The 20883-nt window shown below is 47.9% G+C and overlaps 1 protein-coding gene and 1 non-coding gene across 2 annotated transcripts in view; both read right to left on the minus strand.

Annotated features, from left to right (window-relative positions):
* Positions 1-9153: 9153 nt before the first annotated feature.
* Positions 9154-20883, minus strand: part of LOC122385393 — a 63289-nt gene continuing 51559 nt past the window's right edge. Inside the window, exon 3 of the mRNA XM_043373636.1 lies at positions 9154-9230. Within this exon, the coding sequence (XP_043229571.1) occupies positions 9154-9230 (77 nt within the window). The remainder of the gene's footprint in view (positions 9231-20883) is intronic.
* On the minus strand, positions 15910-15982 carry Trnas-gcu. The gene has a single exon. It is a non-coding gene; the product is annotated as a tRNA-Ser (tRNA).

Raw genomic sequence — 20883 nt, forward strand, 5'->3', positions numbered from 1 at the left:
CGACTTGGGCCCTCAAAGCTGTTCCTGTCCCCTTTCAGCACAGCCGTCCTTTTAAGTCGATGTGGGCCTCTTTCAGCATGGCGTGCATTCCTCCGACACTATTGCCTATATAACTGCACGTTTTGTGCATGGCGTCCGGTGTGGACCCAGATTTCCAAAGTTTTTTTTTGTGTTTTTTTTTAGATTTCGGTTAGTCTTGTCAATGACCAGGGCGAAAAATAAGTGGCCGAAATCCGATGAGAAAGGCAGATTTGGGGGTACCCTACCTTGTAAGCCCCGTCATATATGGCCAGCCGCCGCCTTTGGGCACTACCAATCATTTTCGGAAAACGACACCCCTGACTGACCTCGAAGAGCAAAACAAAGACCACCATTAGACTCCTCGTGACAAGCTGCATCGAATAGATACCCATTTTATGCAAAAATATCAACTTTGAAATTTGACCTAATTTGACCTGACCTTGACCTGACCTTCACCAAAACGTGACCTAGGCTGGCCCCAAAGGCTGCCTAACCCACATAATCGCATTTGTCATGTAAAATGGACCATAAAACATGTATCACACGACACTTTCATATTGTGACCCCGGTGACCTGACCTCGCTGTGACCTGACCTGGTATCAGTGACCTCAGATAGCAAAGTATGTGTTTGACGAACAATGTACCATCGATGGTTTTCAATAAATTACCAATTAACTCGATTTCACAACACATTTCTTGAAATGCCTGTGAACGGTGAAAATCTGACCTTTGACCTGACCTGTGACGTCATCGGTTTGACCTAGGTCAATGAAATTTGGTCACAAGGTAGTTCCCGGGTGGGGCTATCGAACGCCGTTTGAATTTTGAAAATCGGCCGGTAACTTTCCGAGATCTTAGGGGGGGGGGCCGAAACGGCCCCCCCCCCCTACGGGTGGTAGGGTCCACCGGTAGCCCTACGGGGCGCGGGTTAAAATATGCTGCTCTGTGCCTCAATATACGTCTATTTATTTAAACGTTTAAGCTTTGAAGTCAAGCCTCACGAAATCGTCTCCATGGTAACGGAATACACAAAGTCCTCGGCATCATTTATTGTTGCCGCATTGCAAATTGCGTAAGGTGTGTTGACAGTTCTGTGCATATTAAACCAGTATAACGCCTTTTGGGGCGACTAACGGAGCGAGCGAGAGGGTGGGCCTTGCACGTGCGAAATTGCGAGGGGGTACCTCTAACTGACTTGTACACGGTACCCTACTAACTGGTCTCCAGCAATGTGCCAAATTTGAGCACAATCGGCCCAGCCGTTCTCGAGATCTGGAAGCGGCACCCTGCACGTGCGCACGTGCAAAATGGGTCCCAACTGACTTGTGCACGGCACCCTACTAACTGGTCCCTAACCGTGTACCAAATTTGAGCGCCATCGGTCCAGCCGTTCTCGAGATCTGGAAACGACCCCTGCACGTGCGCACGTGCAGCAGCACCCCAACTCTGGCACATGGATATGCAGTGCCTAGTGGGTGCCTATCTACATGCCAACTTTCAGCGCAATCGGCTAAGTAGTTACCGAGATATTGCAACAATTACAAAACTGACACCTCTTCGTTTTGCACGTGGCACGTGCATAAGGGGTCACCCACATGGACCGGGAATAGTCCAATACTTGGTAGAAGGAATGAAGCTACCCTACAAAATTTACCGCATGTAAATCAGTCAAGTGGTTGCTGAGATATAAGCTTCGCAAAAGCGTCCGCACGGCCGGCCGGCCGGCCGGCCGCTCATACTCAGAAATTTTCGTTAATCTAAGGAAAGACTACGCTCGCTTCGCTCGCTCCGTAACAAGAAAAGATAGTTTGTCACCAATAAAGAGCACAAACAAATATCAAGCACATATTGCACGTGATAAGTGAATCATTTCAAGGCGATAAAATTGACTTACGCTATTACAGCAAGCATTTCAAGCAGTGTGATCTGAGATATTTGGTATTTATGTAATTAAAGCATTTTATTTCATTTTCTTTAAATTTATCCTGTTTATCTGCTAGAGCAGTCAGACACTGATAATTTCATCATAATGGCTAGAGTCAAGAGAAGAAAAAACTGAGAGACACTTGCAATCTTCACAAATGTTATAAGAAACGGTTTGTAAGAGGTCTACCCAAGGTCTACCTAAGAAGGCACAGGCCTATGTTCCTGTTGCTGGAAGGCTTCTGGTGTGTGCTGAAATTCATCTGCCAACTGAACCAGACATAGCCCGACTTATGGCCAACATATAAAGTAAATAAGATTGACGAACTTCAATTGTAAGTTGCTACTGCACGATGGAGGCTGGAGCCGTCAAGAAAACTGAATGGAAGCTCAGCAAGACTGCAACAGTCGAAATGCCTACCTACCAAGTGTGGCCTGCTAATGACTGGCTTAATTATTTCTTGCGTGGCTCAACATAAGTGCTCAAGAGCAGAAGGCCTCTCATTTACTTGTGTGTGCGCTGATTTGTGGAACGTTGCTAAAATCGAAAACCAGAATTCGTGAACTTTTGGTGATCACCAGACACCAGTGACCTTTAGCGATGACCTGATCGAAAAATTGTCTAGATGATTCTCAAAGTTCTTATAGCGAGCTACCTACTGCCTTTTCCTTTCTTCCTTTGCGAGATAATATGGCGTGGACAAATACGTCCCCCCCCCCCTCCTCCCATCACTATGGCGAATTTGGCTCTGAAAGGCCCACCGGGCGCGGGTTAAAGAGACTCATGGGTGAATGAAATGATGCATCATTATGTACACTAGGGTGGCACTTAATTTCGACTTTTTTAATTTCGACCGGGACGGGTAGCCATATTGAGAGATATCGAAATATCTCTCAATCCAGTACTGTGAGAGGAGATATCGAAATATGGGCACGAAATATTCGGTTCTGTTTTCGGCCTCTTACTGCAGCCACCGGAATCCTGTTTCCAATCCAGTACTACTGTTATCTGTGCTCCAGCAAATCATGACCTTTGTGGTAACAACGTAGTTTTCGGCTCGATTCAATGCACCGCTTCTGGCGCCTGCACCAGCGCAAGATCTCGACCTCCTCAAGTCCCTTCTGGAGTACGAATTGGTGTCCGAACTGGTGTCCAAGGCGACAGCCATTGCCTTCAGCCGTCATCTCTGGTATCTAAATGAGAGGCTGGTCGCCCTAAACTTCTAATGAAGGAGACTACGATTGCTGCTACTAAACGTGAGATGGCTGCATCGTTACGAGTGCCCCTCCCCCCGTCGAACCCACGTTGAACTTACTATAGCTTCAGTCTCTAGCAAGTCCACGGCAGACTTCGTCATATCACAACTGGCTTCACAAGCTTCTTCAGCATCCTCGGTATGGACACCGACTTCCTCTTGAAGGAGCTGATTCTTTGGGAGGTCAAGCCATTCTACAACGCCGCCATGCGCTACATGACGTCTCTTCACGCCTCTACGACTTCGCGAACGAGGCATTTTGTTAATGGCCAGGAAATCGATCTAACCCCCACGAAGGATAAAGACTAACAGCAGCTCCTCTTGTAGGTCGTCGAGGAGCAAAGAAGCAAGCATTCTGATTCTGACATACGCCAGGCGATCGTACCTTCTAAGTAGGCAAGACTAGCCGACGAATAACGTGTACAAGTGTTGGCTGATTACGGATGATACCGCTTTCTCTTTTCATGGAGTTATGCAGTAAGTTATGCATACCTTCAAAAGAATTATGTACCTCATATGTACCCATCTCTCTGAGCTTTAGGTGCTGAAACGTTTCGGTAAAGTCTTGGCAACGTCCAATGTCATTGTGAACATCAGAAATACACGTGGAAATTGAAGTTTCGGCAAAGTTGTGTTTTTCACAAAAATGTGAACTTTGACCTGGTTGAGCTACCTCTAAATAAACATATTTTCCAAAAATATTTTACACGCAACGTTTTCTCGGGTGGTAGAACAGAATGGCTGCCCGTCCCGTTGAAAATTCTCAAAACGAAATTTTAGCCCCGTTTTAGTGCCACCCTAATGTACACTCAGATTGGTATGAGTATATCGCCACTCATCCCACAGTCTCTACTACCATGAACATTGTTTTCATGTATTCATAGTTCATATGCTTTGACGAGGCTTTGATGATATCATGAATGTTACTGCTGAGCTTCATCTTAACCCGCGCACCGACGGGGGGGGCGGATATCCGCCCCCCTGAAGTTTTTCGCGGATAGCGGGAAAACCGCGGCGCGTAGCGCCGATAAATTTGGTACAGTGGCGGCGCCACGAATTTTCGCCAGTGGGGGCAAGCTTGAGGTGATCAGACTGTTGTCTGATACGCCAATCTGCAAAATCCATGAGCACCTTGCCCCTAGTTAGATGTTGCCATTCAAAATTATTATGGTTTCAGGTTTAATGCATACGTATTGAGCTTAGCCATTAACCCTCGCGGGCCCGGAGGGGGGGGGGGCGTTTTCGTCTCCCCCTGGCGAATAGGTATTTGCGATAGGTACCTCACGAACGCTTAGGGATAGAAAGACCAAACTTGTTGTACCTTATTTCCCATTAATTTGACATCTTTTGAAGCAAAAAAATTGGACCTAGCCTCCTTGATTACGTCTCAGGGCCGATTTTTCTAGACCCCTGCACGGCAAACTTCAGCGTCACAGACGTGAACTTCAGCTAGCTGCCAAAAATAGTATTAGAAATAAAATAAAGACAAATTACGAGCACGGTTGTGTAGCATTTGACCTAGAAAAAATACTTAAGAAACTTTGACGACCTGAGGTCAGAGGTCAGGTCAACGACCCCGAACTGGGGCTTTAGTTTTTTTTCGCAAATAACTTCAACAAAAATGGTCCTAGAGCTACGGCAAAGGTACCTTCGCATTCGCCTTGTCAAGCCACGTCGAATGACATATATATTGTTTGGGAACGGTCAGGTTTTACGTTGACCTCAACACTCATGTGACCTCGAATGACCTTTGGTTGACTTTGACACATGAAAGGTGTCGTTTGTGATGATTTCGTAGCCGCTGATCACGATTCTGGCATCCATTTTGCTCTAAGCATTCATTTAGAGTCTCGGGATGGCAAAACATGTCATAGTTATTATGCCTGACTTGAATAAGTGAAATAGCCTCTAGCAAGGATACTCTCTTGTGGCTTTGACCTTGAGTTGTAGCAGCCTTCTATCGTAAGGTAAAGCACAAAATACAAATAGGGGTCCGCTAAGCTTCAAAACATCTCGGAATTTAGTATGCAAGATTTAAGAAAAGGTGGCAAAGTTTGTGGTCAATTTTGAGCATGACCGTGACCTTGAACTTGAATGTTATGCACATCATCGGAATCTCCAGACTCTCTTCTTTCGTTAAACATCCATTTTAGCCGGTTTCATGTATCATGCCGTCCTCTGGACCACAAAAGATGTTTGATACCACTACAAAGTGCCGGTTTTTGCCTTTGACCTTGACTTCTGACCTTGAAAATTGGCTTGAGGTAAAAAAGTTTCGATGCTTTAGAATCTTCTCGTAGATACCTTTCGTTTGGTACCATTTTTGTTTCCGTAGCTGCCTTATTTACGGAGTTAGACAAGTGTAGGGGGGGGGGGTACCCCGGACTGCGGTGGTTGGGATTACCCCCCGGTCCCGGCCGGCTTAAGGTCGCGAGTAAATAAAACTATAAAACCAGTAAAACGCCTTTTGGGCGACCAACGGAGCGAGCGAGAGGATGGGCCTTGCACGTGCGAAATTGCGAGGGGGTACCTCCAACTAACTTTTGCACTGTGACTGCACTCTACTAACCGGTCTTTAGCGATGTGCCAAATTTCAGCGCAATCGACCTAGCCGTTCTCGAGATCTGGAAGCGGCACACTGCACGTGCGCAGGGGGCGTCGAAGTCTAGTAGGAAAATCTGGCAATCCCCGGCGTGACGTAACGTCGGGGATGACCGACGGCACCTTGCACTGAAAGATACGGCAGAACGGCTATTTTTGAAAAATGATTAAAAATACTTTTGTGCTGTTATGACACATAAAATGCTTATCAGCATGTTCCTCATCATGTGATAAAGCTATATCCGTGGTCGAAAATAGCTGAGCCCCTCCCAATTTCCAACCACCGACCTCATAAGCAAAGGATGTAAGCGTAATCCTCAAGGGCGACTTTCCTATACATCTCCGTACATATGCGTCCTTATGGAAATCGGTAGTGTGGCGATTGGCGACGCGCGCGACATCTGTGTGGCGACCAAGTGGCGACTGTGGCGACACCTGGTGGCTGCTTTTCTGCTGTATGTAGGTATTGGGGTTTTGCCAGATATGGTTCCTACTGCTACACCACTATGTTGACCCAATACTAGAAAGTTATTTTGCCAGTAAAAGGCAAGCAAATTGAAAGTCAATTTATAAAATTGCTTATAAATGATAAAGGGAAAATAATAAAGAAGTTTAGATTGAATAGTTATTTAAATATACAACCGTGAAACTTTATTTTGGTAGGTTTAGTTGAAATTAGTCCGTGCAACCTTGTATTTAGGGCCTTGCACGTGCGCACGTGCAAGCGGGGTCCAAACTGACTTTTGCACGGCACCCTACTAACTGGTCCCCAACCGTGTACCAAATTTGAGCGCAATCAGCCCAGCCGTTCTCGAGATCTGGGAGCGCCCCCTGCACGTGCGCACGTGCTGTAGCACCCCAACCTTAACACATGCAGATGAATTAGCTGATGGAGACCTAACTGTGTACCGAGTTTCAATTCAATCGGCCCAACCGTTGTGCCGTTATTGAGGTTGCAGTTTTGGGGGTTCTTAAAAAATGTCCAACTTTACCACGCGCCACGTGCGGTGTTTGGCAAGAACGCATGGTGGCCATCACACCACAGAACTTTTACGTCCAAGTGACATTCAGTAAAGAAGACCGCTTGTCAATCGGATGTCCCGTTCCTAAGATATTAGCTTTTGAAGAGCGTCCCCACGGCCGGCCGGCCGGCCGCTCATACTCAAGATTTTCCCTTAATCCAGTATGAGACTCCGCTCGCTTCGCTCGCTCCGTAACTAGATTGCGAGACACAAAGACCTGTGAAAACGTTATGTCGCTCGTTGAGATGTAAAATGGTGTATTCCTCAAAACAATAGTCAGTACGTACCTAGAACTAGGTACTGACTAGGTACTGAACTAGGTAAAAGAGAACTTTCCCTTTTCCCGTAGGCGTAGTACGTATATCAATATGTGCGATTCTCTCACACACGATTGATATACCAGAATAAGCTCCATTAGGGTGACCCACATACATTTCCAAATAACCCGGATATATACATACCTATCACATGGCAGCCTTCTGGTGGATCAAAATGAGTAGAAGAATGAGTGGGAGTAGGAGATATGCAACAGACGGTCTGAGAACGAACTTTCTGCTGATGCACTTGATACGGGGACCGTCAAAAACAAGCGTACTATTATAACCGCCTATCATGAATGTTGCGCCGGTCTTCTGTTCCCTTTTCCACATCAGCCAATTTTTGTGGGGGCAAAAACATAGTCTTGCCCCCACGGCCTCCTGTCAGTGGGGGCAGTCTGCCCCCCACAGGGGAGGAGTCCTCGGGGGCGGAGGGGGGTGACGGACCCGTCCCCGGGATCCCTACCGAAATGCTACTGTTCTTGCGACCGCAGGATCCTGCCCCTGACATGTCCACGCTCCCCGCTGGAGGGATAGGAGTGTGCGAAGGAAACGCCCCAGAATGCGCCCCGCCGGCTCCATACACCACCCGATATGGACGTGTGTCCCGCCCCGTCGTGCCGTACCCAGGCAATCCATGAGCTGATGATGACGTTCTCCTACTCAGGATCATGGACGACGACCAGGTGCTGGCAGAGATCCTGACGTATGATGAGCGACAGCAGATGCTGTTCGAATTCGGATTCGGAGAGGACGGGGGCGGCGAAGACGACGGAGGCACTGACGTGACGTCGTCGCGGGCGACACCGTCGCGGCCGACGAGGGGTGGCAGCAGATGCTGTCCGGATTCGGGATCGAGGAGGACGGCGAAGAGGACGGAGGCGCTGGTGTCGTCACGGGCGGCGACGTCGTGGCCGACAGGGAGCGTCGACCCCCGGGGGATTTCCCTCTCGGCCGCGTGGTGGGGACAGGTGGCGTCTGCCCGCCCGCCCACGTGTCTGGGGTCACGTCTCCGGTGGTCGTGGTCACTGCGCGGGCCCACGCCGGGTCATGTCGGCCCCCGCAGCCCGGGGGAAGTGGCATGCGTCCGCTCCCCCGGGCTGATCTGGGTCTCCTGGGCCCACGCCTCGCCGGCCTTATAATTGGTGATTCATTCGTCCGGCGGGCTGCTTTCCGCCCTCAGGTGGGTGATTGGGAGATCACGACCTGGGTCCCCTCGTCGTCGGTGGGGAAGACGTGGAGGGGCTGCTTGGACTCGGGGGCACTGATGCGGGTCGCCAGAGCCTGGGCGGAGGAGACCAGGCGAGGAGGGAGGGAGCCGGCCGCGGTGGCCATCTGGCTTGGAGGGAATGACGTATACCCTCTAAGGGCTCTCCCGGGCCCTCTAAGTGGGGCCCTCTGGGCCGCCGTCCGCGACGCCGTCACCACAATCGGTGAAGAGGTCGCGCCAGTGACGATGATCGGGCCGACGCCAAGGCCCTCACGCGACGCCCCTGGACTTCGCCGTGCTGAGGACGGAGGCGCCGTGGTGGAGGCGAAGTGGGAGGCGACTGCGGCGTTCCGGTGTCTGGACCGGCCGGTGCACAGGTGGCTGGGCGGCGAGGATCGACTTCGCGTGAGACACCTGTCGGTCGGCAAGTGGGTGCTGGAGCGGCGCCGGGAGAGCAGGAAGGTATCAGCATACATGCTCTCCCGCGCCGCTCTGGCCAACTTCGACGATGACGGCGTCCACCTCTCGCCGGCGGGATATGAGAAGTTGGCAGGAAGACCAGGCTGGCTGAACTGGCTCCAGCCGTCGCGGTAGGTGGCGCTGGCGGCGTGGTGTGGCACAGGCGAGTGATCTCGGTGCGGATGTTCTGTTGTGTAATGCTACTTTTGTGTTGCTTATTATGTGAACCATAATGTTTATTGTGTGGCTTCCCAATGTAGGGGGGAAGGGTGTAGGGGTCCGGCGCCGCCGCCGCAAGGAGCCGCCGCCTGGCGGCCGACCGCGGGACTAGACCCAGCTCGGGTCAGCGGAGCGGCCGGCGGCGCCGGGCAGTCAGGCGTCCGCCCTGACCGGGAGGAGAGCTCACGGGACGTGCGTCGGCTGCCGCGGCAAATACAAGGAGTGGTTCGGTGAACGGTGTTGTGTCGGTGGACGGCGGAGCGTAACATAAGATCATGTGACGTCATCAAAGGTCACCAAAGGTTTTTTTGCCAATGACTCCGTACAGGAACAAGATACAGCCGCGCGGATGGTCTCATTGTGTTCAGCTCGTCAAGACGCATCGAATGATATACATGATGACCTCGAGGTCACGTGACCTGAGGTCAACCTTTGACCTTGACCTTTCGAGGTCAACATATATATCAATCGATGCGAATTGACAAGAGGATCACGATGATGCCCTTAGTTTGTTCCTATCTTGACTAATTCGAAAGTTATTCGAGAAAAACTCTCTCCATATCTAGCGCCGCCATTTTGACTTTTTCGACCCCTGTGACGTCATCTTTGACCTGACCTGAAAATGACCTTAGTGAAAATTGTAGACCTTGTCCGTGCGTATCCGATGCCGTTTACCGCTTGTCGCTATCTTGCTTCGTTCTCGAGATCTCAGGGGGGCGGTCATCCGCCCCCCCCCCCCGTCGGTGCGAAGTTGGCGCAGACCCCCGTCGGTGCGCGGGTTAAATACACAATACATAATGTTATATCAACTAACAAACTGTATTAATCGAATTCGCAATCACTCGAAGAGAAACGCGCATGAGCCCTGCAAAACTACGTGATAGTGAAGCCGAATGCTCCTTTAACGGATCAAGAAATGATTCTGAGCGCAACGGCAAAGCCGTTCATTCGAGATGTGAAAGTGGCCCCGCTCGTATGCACGTGCAAACTAGACCCAAATGGACTTGAGCATGGCACCCTCTTAAACGGTCACTACCGGTGTACCAAATTTGAGCGCAATCTCCCCAGCCGTTCTCGAGATGTGGAAGCGACCCCTCGCGCGTGCGCACGTGCAAGCTGGACCCAAACTGACTTGTGCACGGCACCCTGCCAAACGGTCTCTTACAGTGTACCAAATTTAAGCACAATCTGCCCAGCCACTCTCGAGACGTGGAAGCGACCCCTGCACGTGCGCACGTGCAAGCTGGACCCAAACTGACTTGTGCACGGCACCCTGTCAAACGGTCCCTAACGACGTACCAAATTTGAGCGCAATCGGCCCAGCCGCTCTCGAGATCTGGAAGCGTACCCTGCGCGTGCGCACGTGCAGCAGCACCCAAACAGTGACACGTGGAAATGCATTATCATTTGCATGTCCACCGACATGCCACTAGTTTCAGCTCAATCAACCCAGTCGTTGTAAAGTTAGTGTTGATCGAACAAATTTGTCACCACTTACCTAGTTGGCACGTGGCGCGTGCCGTGCCCCTCACCCTATGACTTTGTGCTATGTTCAAGTGATTAAGCTTGGACGCATCTACATTGTAGACGCAGTCTCGTTCCGTTCCGTCGTGTTATTTACGAGAAAGAAGTTGATAAACTTTCGCGTTTTTCCCATAGACAAGGCATTGTGTCATTAGTTCGTGCCCTTACACGTACGGTGGCGCTAGTGTCGCTCAGCGGGAACGGCCTTCAGGCGCTGATTAAGCCAATGTAGTCTGTCTATACTTATTATAGGTCAATGCCTCAAACTATGTTTTCTGATTCAGAAAAATAAGAAATGCTAGTAAAAAAAAAAATCAGCTCCATACATTGATATTTTTTCGATGATACTGTCCCTTTAAGACAAATTCAATTAAGACGTCCCTCATGAGCGTTGCTTTCTTTCCCTTGCAGAGCAATAAAAAACCTATTTGACATTTTTTCTCTCTCAACACTGTTTTGAGAACAAGTATCCTAGAATACAACAGCATAATAAATTAGCTCAAATGCTCACCAACTACCGGATATATATCCACCAAGTACAACGACCAGAATCTGTCGGGCTGCACCGTCAGCAATTTTAAGTCGTTTGTTGTTGTTTTTACTTATGATATCGACTATTCAGGTGTGTGTAAGCGGTAATTGTGGGGATTATGGACATGGCTGTTTCAAAGTTTCAACGAAATAGGACTGTTAGTTTCCGGGATACGATTGAGGGGTATGCACGTGCGTGCGTGCAGCGGCACCTCAACATTGAGACGAGTACCAGCAACGGTTAAAGGGCACTTGCGTATAAGCAAGATTCCAGCCAAATCGGGCAGCTAGTTTTCAAATATAAACAAGGGGTGTGCACGTGCGCACGTGCGGCCGCACCCATTGCTTGAACTGTGAACCAGCAATGGTTGTCAAGGAGTTGCTTGTATACAAAATTTGAACGAAATCAGACGAGTAGTTTCTGAGATACAAAAAGGGGTGTGCACGTGCGCACGTGCATCAGCATCTCAAAATTGGGACATGCGTTATTGGTAAGGGTGTTATACCTAGCTGTGTGTCAAATCTGAAGTCATTCCGCCCAGCCGTTCCAGAGATACTGTCACGCCATTTCCATAAACATCTCTCACGCGCCACGTGCAGGTGCTCCCCCATCACACCGCATCGGTTCGGCGGATGGAAACCATCAATTTCAAAGAGTGGGGCTATGCGGCCGTGACAAAATGGATGTCGTAGGTAAACTGGCTCCCGAGTTCTAAGCGTTTACTTTTAGGGCCGTTGTGGTCATGGCCAGATTTTTTGTGTCCAGTCCATGCATACAGAGGTCTATGATAGAGCAGACGTCACACAAATGTTTTCCATCCAAGGAGAGGCACTGTACAGGGTGTCCGGAAATTATTTGCCCCTCCATCAGCTCGCCGCCATTATTAATAAACAAACAGCCCCCGGGTCATGGTTTATTGACCGATTTATCCCCTGCCCTGTCATACCCATTTCCTCTTTAAGCCCGTTTACTGTAAGAGCTGGTTCAATCTTGCTGAGCTCCTCCTTCATGATTCCCCATAGGTTTTCAATTGGGATTAGGACAGAGGAATCGATTTGACTTCCTACATCATTCCAGTCTTCACCATAACTTCAGTGCGATGACGCTTGCCAAAAGCTGGCCCCTGGCGCCTCTCACGTATCAAGGTCATGTGACCGGGTTAGGTCATGTGACTAACAGACAGCTGTGAATAGCCTTAGGCACGGTTTTAGCAATTTTTCAACAGTTCTTAAGGCGCACAGTTGGATTATAGCTGAATGAACAAGGGGCAAATAATTTCCGGACACCCTGTTAGATTTGTAGGCTGAAGGTCAGGCAGGGTTATATTTGTTTTGGCTTATTGAGAAAGAAGCATCTGTGTACTCAAGGTCTTCAGGGTCTTGCAGCATACCAACATTTAACACGCGCACTGCAGCGGGTCTGAGCCGAACACGAACTGCAGGGGGGGGGGGTTGAAAACAACCCCCCCCCCCTGAGATCTCGAAAACGGCGCAACGTAGCGACAAGTGGTAAACGGCGTTGGATAGGTTGAGATGAGATCTACAAGAAATACTCAGATGATTTTTGGGTCAGGTTAAAAACGAGGTCAGCAGAGGTCACCAAACTCAAAATGTTGCGATTTTTTTTAGCGATCTCGACATCCCTCCATATTTCCCGCTTTATCTCGGGAACTAGATGAGCTAGAAAGTTGCGAGAAAAAGCATTCGATAGCTGTTGAAACGCTCTTTCGCTAAGCTGTCCTCAGATTTGACCTAAGGTCAACGGTTCAGCCTATAGAGGTCATGTAATGTCAGATCTATATTGCAAATTTTTCGGAAATGCTTTTTCTGCAATAACTTTTCTTCCCATAGAGATAGAGAAATAATTCACACACCATCGTTCTTAGCTCGTCAAGGCGCATCGAATGGTATATAATATGACCTCGAAAGGTCAAGTTCAAAAGTTGACCTCAGGTCAAGGTCATGACCTGGCCGAAATAGGTCATGTTGCATATCATTCGATCCGCATTGACGAGACAAACACGATAAACGTCGAACGGAGTCTGTATCTCTATTCAATTAAAAGTTATTGAAGAAAAACCGTTGGTAACCGTCGAATTGCATGCCGGGCCCAAAAAGTGACCTGACCTAAGGTCACAGAAATAAAAATTTCGAAATATACAAAATGTTCCTTATGGTCTCCTAAAATGTTTCTGAAAGTTTCATAGCATTCAGTCAAATGGTGTGGATGTAGCACAGCGTCAAACTTTTTATGAGGTGAGGTCACTTATCGTGACCTGGTGACCTGACCTTGCATGACCTAACACTTATTTTTTCAGAGGTGATGTAAAATTGTTTGATGAACAGCTATACAAAGTTCCAAAGTCGTAGCTTCACTGGTTTTTGAGTTACCGCGAAAAAACCAGAGGGTGGGGGTTGAAAACAACCCCCTGCAGTGCGCGTGTTAAAGGTCCTGACCCCTGGGTTTCCGAGGTCTCACGACATATCTGTGCAAATGTTGAGACCCTGGATTTCCAAGGTCCCATGACACATGAAATGTTGATGTCCTGGGATTCTAAGGTCTCACAGCAAATGCTAATGTTGAGGTCGTGGGATTTCAAGGTCCCGCGGCATGTGAAAATTTTGAGATCCTGGGTTTCCAAGGTCTCACGACAAAATGACAGTGCACAGTCCAGGGTCCATCAAGGTCCCAGACCTTGGACTCTGCAAATCCTGGATCTCGGACCTTTTTGGGACCTTGGCACAAGTTTGCCTCCAATTAACTTGTGCACTGCACCCTACTAACCGGTCCCTAGCGATGTGCCAAATTTGACGCAAACGGCCTAGCCGTTTTCGAGATCTGGAAGCAGCACCCTGCACGTGCGCACGTACGAAATGGGTCCCAACTGACTTTTGCATAACACCCTTGTATTCGCCGGTCTATAATTTGAAGGCGTCGTTCACTCACTGTCCGGTGACAAAGGTGGCGCTGATGTTTTGAGCATTTTTGTTGATGCGCTCGGTGTATTGTCGCGGCGTGAGTTGCTGTCGTTTTCACTAGGAAATTTAGAGGAAGTCCCATGAGATGAGCTACGTTTGAGTTTGTGTCTGGACAGAGGATATGTGTCTAGATGTTATTAAGATCGAACCCAGACGCGTTAATTCCAGAAACCGTGTGAGAAAGGGGCAAGGGCGCTGTCTATGTGAGTAAGTCACGCTGGAAGCAAAAGTGACAATAAAGAGATGGGACAAGAGAGACATTTTTAGCGCAGATTGGGTTTATCAGACGCCTTGGGTCAGATAATAGAGAATTCAAGAACAAAAGGAAGGCAGAGCAACAAATGATTAACCCGCGCCCCGTAGGGCTACCGGCGGACCCTACCACCCGTAGGGGGGGGGGCCGTTTCGGCCCCCCCCCCCTAAGATCTCGGAAAGTTACCGGCCGATTTTCAAAATTCAAACGGCGTTCGATAGCCCCACCCGGGAACTACCTTGTGACCAAATTTCATTGACCTAGGTCAAACCGATGACGTCACAGGTCAGGTCAAAGGTAAGATTTTCACCGTTCACAGGCATTTCAAGAAATGTGTTGTGAAATCGAGTAAATTGGTAATTTATTGAAAACCATCGATGGTACATTGTTCGTCAAACACATACTTTGCTATCTGAGGTCACTGATACCAGGTCAGGTCACAGCGAGGTCAGGTCACCGGGGGTCACATTATGAAAGTGTCGTGTGATACATGTTTTATGGTCCATTTTACATGACAAATGCGATTATGTGGGTTAGGTAGCCTTTGGGGCCAGCCTAGGTCACGTTTTGGTGAAGGTCAGGTCAAGGTCAGGTCAAATTAGGTCAAATTTCAAAGTTGATATTTTTGCATAAAATGGGTATCGATTCGATGCAGCTCGTCACGGGGAGTCCAATGATGGTCTTTGTTTTGCTCTACGAGGTCTAGAATTGCCAAAAATTGAGTTTGAAAATTTGATGTCATCATCTTTGAACAGTTTTTTCGCTATAACTTGGCCAAAAAACGAAGTATCGATCTGAAATTTGGTATGTAGATAGAAGACGGTAGGTACTATCACATATATTCCGGTTTTTTCGAAAATCAAAAAACTTTTTGGATTTTCGGCTTATATATCCAAAAAAATGCATTTTTGATTTTTGGGAGTCAAAACTCAAAAATTTCAAAAATCCGAGATAGCAGTTTTGTAGCCCTGTCAATTCTACACCTTTTGTGTCTTGATCATTTTTCTGTATCTTCAAAGCTGTAGGCCTGACAGGTCTTCTCGCGAAGGTCTTTTTTCGGTCGAAAATGACAGAACATGACGTCATTCTGACGTCATTTGTGGCCAACCTATCATAGCCTCTGGAAATTTTTTCCACAATGTGTAAATTCGATGGCCGGAGGGGTCCTGAAAGTTTGGTGGCGATATCTCCAGCCGTTTAGGAGATATCGACCGAAAAGGACAGGGGGGGCGTTTCGGCCCCCCCCCCCCTACGGGCCGCGGGTTAAAGCAGAGCAGCCAAAGTGGCAGCTACACCCTACTAACAGGTCCCTGACCATGTACCAAATTTCAGCGCTCAGCCGTTCTCGAAATCTGGAATCGATCCCTGCACGTGCGCACGTGCAGCAGCACCTCAATTGAGGCAGATGGATATGCATTGCCTAGTGGGTGCCTACCTGCATGCCAACTTTCAGCGCAATCGGCTCAGTGCTTACAGAGATATTGCAATTTGTGAGATGATGTTTTTCGTACTCCAGCGTAGATGGGTAGCCATACGGCTGCCACGGTTGACGGTGATGACATCAGTCATCTTTTGCAAGCTCGTTAAAGACTTGGGCTATACGGGGATTCGAACCCCGGACCTTTGGATTAGCACTCCAATGCTCTACCTCTGAGCTATACAGACCAAGTAACGAGCTTAACGAGCTTGCAAAAGATGACTGATGTCATCACTGTCAACCGTGGCAGCCGAATGGCTACCCATCAGTACGAAAAACATCATCTCACGCTCTCAGTCCCAGCGGATAAAAAACAACACCCAAGATATTGCAATTGTTACAAAACCGACACCTTTTCGTTTTCCGCGTGGCAGGTGCATAAGGGGTCACCCGTCACCCACATGCATCGCAAATAGTCCAATGCTTGGCAGAAGGATTGAAGCCACCGTGCAAAAACTACCGCATGCAAACCAGTCAAGTGGTTGCTGGATATAACCCTCGCAAAAGCGTCCGCACGGCCGGCCGGCCACTCATACTCAGAAATTTCCCTTAACCCGCGCCTCGCTGTGGGGGGGGGGGGGGGGCAGAATCTGCCCCCTCCCGTTTTTCGCCAATAACTTCTAAACGCGTTACGCCAGCGACGTCAAACTTTCAGTACCTTATCATACATCAATTTGACACGTTCCCTGAAAATTTGAGCGAAATCAGTCAGATTTTTTTTTAGAAAATGACGTTTTAGTGACGTCATGTTCGCAATTTTCGCCTCAAAAACGGCAAAATTTCAAACGCCGCTAACATCTTCATTTTTAAAGGAATCAAGACGTAACAAAAAGGTTATACGCGATTCTACATTGTCTATCAAATGGCTATCTCGGGTTTTTGAAAATTTTGGATGTTGACCCAATTTTTTTCAAAAAACTGACTTTTTTGGGAAAATAATTATAAAATCCATAATTTTGAGTGTATCGAAAGAAAACTGAATATATGTCAGAGAAGTGGTCTATGTGCACCTACATACCAATTTTTAGAAGAATCGGTTCAAAAATGTGGGAGTTATTCAAAATTTTATGAAGTCATGACACACAAAATTTTCGAAAAATGATTTTTTGGGGAAGTTCTAGACCTCGTACGGAAACTAAAATAGCACCATTCGACACGCCGTGAAAACTGCATCAGATAGACACCTTTTTAGGCCTTAACAACCAACTTCAAAATTTGACCTCACTTGACCTGACCTTGACCTGACCTCGACCTGAAATTCATCCAGATGTGGTCCATATAACTTATTGAGTGTGCCTATTGAATTCTATGAATAAAATGACCCCATAAAACATGTGTCGCACATGCCCTTTTCTATATTTCGTTTTTGGTGACCTGACCTGACCTTGACCTTTACCTTTGCATGATATTGTATGCAACGAATATTGTCTTGGTAGCCTAAGAACACGTTTTGGGCAATCAGTCTCAGTCCATTCTTCGGCAACTACGGTGCAAGGCCGATACTGTAGAAACTTACATTTTGTACCCTTGACCTGACCTTGACCTGACCTCTGACCTACTTAAGCAAAAAAATTGGGCTCTTTAGATCCACCTTGTTGAGAGCTTTCGAGTGCCGTTTTCCGCGTCTTTCTACGACCATCGGTTCGGAATAGAGGTCTGCACCGGCCGGCTGCAGCCGCGGCTGGCTGCAGCCCCACGGCTGTGGGCCGGGGCGGCTGCAAATATCTCCAAGAACACGGCTACGGCTGTGGCCACGGCTGTGAGATTTCAAGCTCAATCTAAGGTACTCAAATATAAAAATTTTAAATCCTTAATCTTACATTCTGATCAGCAGTCTAGCCTGTAAAAATCATGCAAAGGATGCCCAGCACCATTGAAAGTGGTGAAGCCTTTGAAAACCTGTAATGGTTTTATCATTTGCCGTAGAGGAGTTTGCACTCTGGTACAGAATACTAATTATAGGTACCAATTGTTCCTTCATCATCAAGAGCTTGACAGTTTCAGAAAATGCAACATGTTGCATTGTCACATCCCTCTCAAATCAATCTCACCTGGTCATTAGGAGAGCACCTTACAGCTATTGAAGACAAGCGTTCAATAATTCTTTCAGGTAATAGAAAAAGAAATAACGCCTAGGTAAAGGCAGGTAAAGACTTCATAAAATATTATCTTAAATAACTCTTAGATGTATTTCTGGATTTTCGGCAGGTCCAATTACATAATATAAAACTGGCGCTTTATGTTCTAGCTGGCAAGTGAGTGACCGCTAACAGAAAATGCTGATCAAAGAAGCCAATGAAATTAAATTATAAGGGAGCATAAACCTTACTTACGGTTAATTCACATGACGGTGAAAACCCTGAAATTATTATTCATAATTTTTATGGCTGGTCACCTGGGAGCCCCTGGTCACCTGGGGGGCCCCTGGTCGCCTGAGGGCCCCTGGTCGCCTGGGGCCCCTGGTCGCCTGGGGCCTCCGGTCGCCTGAAAGAACGCTTGTCACCTGCAGTGCCAGTGGCATAGCCAAGGAGGGGGCCAAAGGGACCATGGCCCCTCCTGGAAGCCAAGGGGCCCCTGACTGACACAGTGGGCCCTTGGTTACGCAAAGGCCCCTGCGACAGATATTTTGTCACAGCTAAGTAGTCATACTTTGGCCAAAGGAGCCTCAATTTTAAAGCCTTGGGGCCCTATTGAAACCAGGGGGCCCTAGTGGATGGGGTGGGCCCAACGGTGTGTAAAGAAAATCAATGCGTAAATAATGTGCATATTCTATTGTACATAGAACACCTGAAGGACTCTCTGTTACTCTAAAGGAATCGCGATTGCATGAGGGGCCCTTTGTGGACCGAGAGGGTCTTCTGTCGGTCTGAGAGGCTCCCGATCGGCCTGAGGGGCCTGCTGTTCGTCTGAGGGGCCTCTATCAACTGGAGGTGCTTTTTCCCCACCTGAGGAGGTCCTCTATCGACATGGGGGTCTCTGTCAGTCTCAAGGGCCCCGACCTGGGAGAGGCCCTCCGCTGTTCCGAGGGGCCCCTGCCGGTCTATGGGTCCCTCGGTCGACCTGAGAGCCCTCTGTTCACCTGAAAGGCCCTCTCTGTTGATCTGCTGGTTTCCGACTGTTGGTCTGACCCTATGTCGGTTTGAGGGATCTCAGATCGCATCCACTATCTATCTGAGGGGCCCCTGTCAGTTTGAGGAGGCCCTCAAATGACCTGAACAGGTCCTTAGTTTGTCTGAAAGGGCCCTCCGTCGGTCTGACAGGGCCCTCTGCAAGTGCAAGGGGGCCTTTTTCGGTCTGAGTGGCCCTTACACGGCTTACATGACCCTCAGACAGCTTACGAGGCTCTCAAGGGCTGTAGGGGTCTTTGACGGTCTCAAGGACCCTCACCAGAGCTACGGGCCCTCAGACCGCCCTCAGAACCGGCTGAGCGACTCTATAAAGCTACTCGTGGGCCTATCTAGCAGGGGCCCATGGACTGCTTGTCCCCTCAGTTCCAACATTTTTTTTAATGAATATTTTTTATTTATTTGGGCCCCTTCCAAAAAATAGTGGATGAAATCCTATGAATTTTTGAATTTTGAGGGGATTAGCTTGGGTCCCTGTACGTTTGGCCCCCTCCTTGTGGAAATCCTGACTATGCCCCTGCCTGAGCCGAAATTGGCGCCGTCCTAAGGCGAAATTGGCGCCATCACCACTTCATGCCCCCTGAAATTTTATCCTGGCTGCGCCACTGGTTGCACTTGGCTTCGGTTGGAGCCCCGAAAGTGAACGTATGTTAGAACCAGCTTACGTTCATTAGTTATCTTTGATATCGACTTCGATGTAGTGCGCTCGTAATATTTTTTTCGGGTCTCGTCTCATTCAGCTTTTCATATTTCAGTAATGAGTATTTCGAACAACATAATAAAAAAGACAGTCACAAGAGATGACATTTGGCAGTTAACAATATTTCATCAAAAGTGTTGCAATGAAGGCTATATGTAGGCAGAGGCGCGGTAACTACTATCAGACTGGGGGGGGGGGGGGCACACCACAATAGAGATCAACCTAGGGAGTAGGGTAGCCCCAAATCTGCATAGTTTTCTCACCGGTTTTAGGCCACTTATTTTTCATCCCTTAGCTTTTTCAACAAAAAAAAAAAACATCTACAAAAAAGTGCGGTATTTCGTCTGTTGTGGGGGCACCGCCCCCACGGCCCCAGAGTTGGGGGGGCAAGATGCCCCCACTGCCCCCTCCCCGGCTCCCCCTCCTATGTATATAGGTGCTTTGCCTATTGTTTTACGGTTTTACCTCTGATACTTTGATGTTGTGTAGTTGTTTACTAGTTGTACATGTATTGAAAGTTTACATTAACCAATATAAATAACTTGTAGGATCTTAAAACATGGCACTAAGGAAGGGCAGTGCCAAGTTTTTTTCTTTTGGCTTCAGTTTTTTTGTATTTCTTATTTTTTTTTTGGGGGTTGCTTCTATGTCTATTGGGGTTGCACTTTGACAGCTAGGGGTTGCACCTACAATCCCATGTATATAGAAAGTTACGCATGTGCTCATAATGCGGAGGTCGCAAAATTGACCTGACCTTAGGTCACCGATATCAAAATTCTGAAAAATTTTGTACACAGATGCTTATAAATTGCTGAATAAATTGTAATTGCTGAAAGTTTCAAAGCGATCGGTTAATCGGTGTATCTATGGCAGACATTGAAACTTTTTATTAGGTGAGGTTACTTGAAGTGACCTAGTGACCTGACCTTGAATAGCCTTGGACTGAAATTTTCACAAAATGTGTAGAATTGATGTATGATAAGGTGTTTGCTTATACTAAGCGTTATGAGGAAAATCATGACATACAGTTTCATTACTTGACCTTATCCTCAAATTAAGTATACAAAGTTTCTATCGGAGTTTTTTTAAATTAACAAGAATAACACTGATATATTTCGAGCACTGCTCTTCGTCGGTCTTACATTACAAGGTAATATAATGATCACACCAAAATACAGATTGCACAACTCGTCTCAAATCCTTCACTAATGTCACAAGCAACGAATAATTATAGCGAACAGTCAGACAATCCGTGACAATTTTCG

This window comes from Amphibalanus amphitrite, unplaced genomic scaffold, assembly GCF_019059575.1.
Source record: "Amphibalanus amphitrite isolate SeventyFive unplaced genomic scaffold, NRLGWU_Aamphi_draft 000217F_arrow, whole genome shotgun sequence".
In the NCBI taxonomy this organism is placed as follows: Eukaryota; Metazoa; Arthropoda; class Thecostraca; order Balanomorpha; family Balanidae; genus Amphibalanus; species Amphibalanus amphitrite.